Source organism: Lontra canadensis, unplaced genomic scaffold (genome assembly GCF_010015895.1).
Source record: "Lontra canadensis isolate GAN:19392208 unplaced genomic scaffold, GSC_riverotter_1.0 scaffold45, whole genome shotgun sequence".
NCBI classification, from domain to species: Eukaryota; Metazoa; Chordata; class Mammalia; order Carnivora; family Mustelidae; genus Lontra; species Lontra canadensis.
Genome location: NW_022631039.1, coordinates 6,791,001 through 6,794,368, shown reverse-complemented (window position 1 = coordinate 6,794,368; position 3,368 = coordinate 6,791,001). Strand labels below are relative to the sequence as shown.

The 3,368-nt window shown below is 60.8% G+C and overlaps 1 protein-coding gene across 1 annotated transcript; it reads right to left on the bottom strand.

The window, feature by feature from the left end:
- Nucleotides 1–1,598: 1,598 nt before the first annotated feature.
- Nucleotides 1,599–3,095, bottom strand: HSPB1 (heat shock protein family B (small) member 1). Its single transcript, XM_032872467.1, has 3 exons — nucleotides 2,605–3,095; nucleotides 2,029–2,092; nucleotides 1,599–1,923 (listed from the first exon to the last, which is right to left on the bottom strand). Exons 1-3 carry the CDS (start codon nucleotides 2,972–2,974, stop codon nucleotides 1,734–1,736), a joined length of 624 nt encoding a protein of 207 aa, XP_032728358.1. The 5' UTR covers nucleotides 2,975–3,095; the 3' UTR covers nucleotides 1,599–1,733.
- Nucleotides 3,096–3,368: the final 273 nt, after the last annotated feature.

The window sequence follows — 3,368 nt, the reverse complement described above, 5'->3', positions numbered from 1 at the left end:
TTCCCACACTTCCAGGGCGCTGGCAGAGGACCTGGCAGCCTTGTTCTCGCTCTCCCTGACAAGACTGACAGGTCGGGAGGAGGCAGTCACAGCCCTGCAGGCCGGGGCCTTCGTGTTGCCAGTCAGAAGGGAGCTGTGCAGAGCAAGGGTGAGCCCTGGACAGGCTGATTCAGTCGTGACCACAGGAATGCGGACGTTTCCAGGAGACACCTGAGATGTGGCTTGTCTGTTGGCAGGGAGAAGGATGGCAGATTTAGGAGACTGGAGCTCGGGCAGTGAATGGTGGTAGGGGTGGCGTAGACCAGGCAGTGCCCTGGCCAACAGGCCCAGACCTGTGCCACCAGCTGTTCATGTGTCTACTTCCCTGGCTGGCCTCCCTCCAGGCCCGGTGAGGCCTCTGAGGCCTGGGACCTGCTTTGGCTTCCTGCCTGCTCCAGATTGTGGTATCCCAACAGGGAGCCCGCACCAGGGAGTGGAAATTAAGAAGCCGGGCAGTGGCGAGGTTAGTCAGTGTGTGTGCGTGCTCCTGGCCCTTCCCTGCAGGGTGCTGTTGCTCTCAGAGACCCTGGGAAAGTAGGGCTGTGGGCTTAGAAAAGAATGTCACAGTGTCTTGCCACACCTTCAGGCTCTGTGACCTTCATAGGTGGCAATGGTGTGGGATCTCTCAAGTTCCTGGGGGACCTGAGACTGGACTTCAAAACCTCTATCTGCTCTATCCCTCCCCCAGGTTCCTCCAAACCCTTCTAAGGCCAGGTGAGAGGGTAGTGGGTAGGATGAAGGCAAAGCAGAGGACCCAGGCAGGTGTGACCCTCCCTACCTGGGCTAGTCTTCCCTGCCAGGGTCTTTGCTTCTCTTCCACCAAAACCTTGGCCACACGGCCCTCACTCTCTGCCGAGTGCCCTTGACCCGAGAGCCCAGGCCTCATCCTACATGCACAGGCATCAGGGGATAAAACCTTTGACAAGGCCAACCTCCTCTCAGAAAGTCAGCTGGAGGGACGCCTGGTGGCTCAGTGGGTTAAAACCTCTGCCTTCAGCTCGGGTCATGATCTCAGGGTCCTGGGATCGAGCCCCGCATCGGGCTCTCTGCTGAGCAGGGAGCCTGCTTCCCTCTCTCTGCCTGCCTCTCTGCCTACTTGTGATCTCTGTCAAATAAATAAATAAAATCTTAAAAAAAAAAAGAAAAAAAAGAAAGTCAGCTGAAGTGCCACACCTCCCATGCCTTCTCCAAGGTCCTGCCCCTCTCTGGGAGAATAGCAAAGTCTCAATAAAGTAAGCAAGGGACTCTAGCTCCTAAGAAGCTCCCCTCCCGGGGCCCTGCTCTGTCCCCCTGCACCTGACTCGAGCCTAGGTGTCCCTGAGTGCTCAAGGCTGGACCAGTTGCCTTTCCTGGTTTCCCCCATCACTGCTGGTTCTGATCATTACTTCTCTCTTACTGGACTCAGGGTTGGAGGACTGGGGTACGCCCATACTGTAACCCACTGTACCCACAGGACCACAGGGCTTGGCACACAGCAGGCCCTCTGCAAATGTGATCCGTGTGTGAGCCAGCAAGTGGCACCAATCCCCGGGGCCTCGACACAGAATTGGAGGCAGTAGTGGGCAGTCGCTTCAAACTTTTATTTGAGAAAAACAGAAGATAGACGTATCAAAAAAGCATACAGATTGGCAGTTAGGGATGGTCAGTGATGGCTACTGAGGTGCGGGTGTGGCCAGCAGGGCTAAGTAAGGCCTTTACTTGGCTCCAGGCTGCTCCGACTTTCCAGCTTCTGGGCCCCCAATCTGGGCACGTGCCTCGAAGGTGACAGGAATAGTGATTTCTGCAGACTGGGTGGCTGGCTTGGGCAGCGGGGCCTCCACGGTGAGCGTGCCCTCAGGGGACAGGGAGGAGGAGACCAGCGTGGGGTCCACACCAGGGGGCAGCCTAGACAGGTAGAGAGGGAGGACAAGAGTTACACACCTGGGCCTCACTGGTCCCCACCCCCTGCATCCCTCCTCAGGTCCCCGTGGATCTGGGGACAAGACTTACGTGTATTTTCGAGTGAAACACCGGGAGATGTAGCCATGCTCGTCCTGCCTCTCTTCATGCTTGCCTGGGGAGAGAAGGATGGGTCAGAAGCTGCCGGAGGGGCCCCACCCAAATCCACACACGTCCCTATGGGTGGTTGGACTGTCTCAGGGCCCCTCAGAACCTTCTGGAAAGTTGGGTTCAGTGCTTTGGAGGGTGGGTGGGGATCGGAGTGCCACAAAGAAGCGCACACGCCCCCTCCGCGGACCCGGTTTTAGGGACAAGGAACAGGAACAGCGCCAAGGGACAATGGCCTCTTCGCGCGGGCCTGTGGGTGGCCCCAGGGAGACCTGGTCATTTGGGGGCGGGGCTCGGAGGGGTTCTGCGCTAGAAGGTGGATTTCTTCCCTCCATAGAGCGTTTTTCCAGGCCAGAGGGGCCCTGAAGAACTACCCGCAGCCCCCGTTCTAGAGTCCAGACTCGGGGCGGGGGCACAGCCCGGGGGCAGGGCGAGTCCCAAGTCTTCTGGGTCCCTGGTGGAGTCTCCCTGACCCCTTCCCGCCCCGCCAGCCGGGTCCCCGCAGGGCCGGGGGCTCACCGGTGATCTCCACCACGCCGTCCTTCGTCTTGACCGTCAGCTCTTCGGGGGCGAAGTGGTTGACGTCCAGGGACACGCGCCAGCGGTCGGCCGTCTGCCGGATCTCCGAGACGCCGCTGCTGAGCTGCCGGCTGAGCGCGCGGCTGTAGGCGGGCGCGGCCACCGCGGCGGGGCCCTCGACCGCAGCCGGGGGCAGCGGGCGCACGTAGCCCGGCCAACCGCTGTGGCCGAACCACTGCGCCCACTCCTCGGGCAGCCGGGGCAGCCCGAAGGCCTGGTCGAAGAGGCGGCTGTGGGCCGGGTACCAGTCGCGGAAAGGGTCCCAGCTGGGGCTCCGCAGGAGCGAGAAGGGCACTCGGCGCTCGGTCATGCTGGTTTGGCTCCGTGCTTCTGGCTGAGGCTTGGAGAAGTGTGGGGCGTCGGGCCCGCAGCGCTTTTATGCGGCTCCAGCCGGGTATTTTTAGCAGGCGGTGTTTCAGGTCTCTATTAAAGGCAATGACGGGCTGGGGGCAGCCCCTCCCCCTGCATTCCTCCCCCTGCACACGGGGCGGGGGCGGGCCGAGGAAGGCCCTGCCCACATCTGGAACCTTCTCGTGTTCAAAAAAACAAATGACTAGAGCACCGGTCTTGGTGCACTGCCCACTGCTGGACACTGGCGGGCCGGGCGCTAAAGCCGGTGGACAGTCCCATCCTTTTGTCCCGGAGCACAAAGTCCAGAGGGCCTGGGCTCCTTGTCCCAGACCACATGGATCTAGAATTGGCAG

Excerpts from the sequence above, each read along its gene's own strand:
- HSPB1 (XM_032872467.1), bottom strand. The coding sequence starts at position 2,974 with ATGACCGAGCGCCGAGTGCCCTTCTCGCTCCTGCGGAGCCCCAGCTGG. Across the intron at positions 2,093-2,604 it reads CGGCGTGGTGGAGATCACCG|GCAAGCATGAAGAGAGGCAG; the intron begins GTGAGCCCCCGG and ends TTCTCTCCCCAG. Across the intron at positions 1,924-2,028 it reads TGTTTCACTCGAAAATACAC|GCTGCCCCCTGGTGTGGACC; the intron begins GTAAGTCTTGTC and ends CTACCTGTCTAG.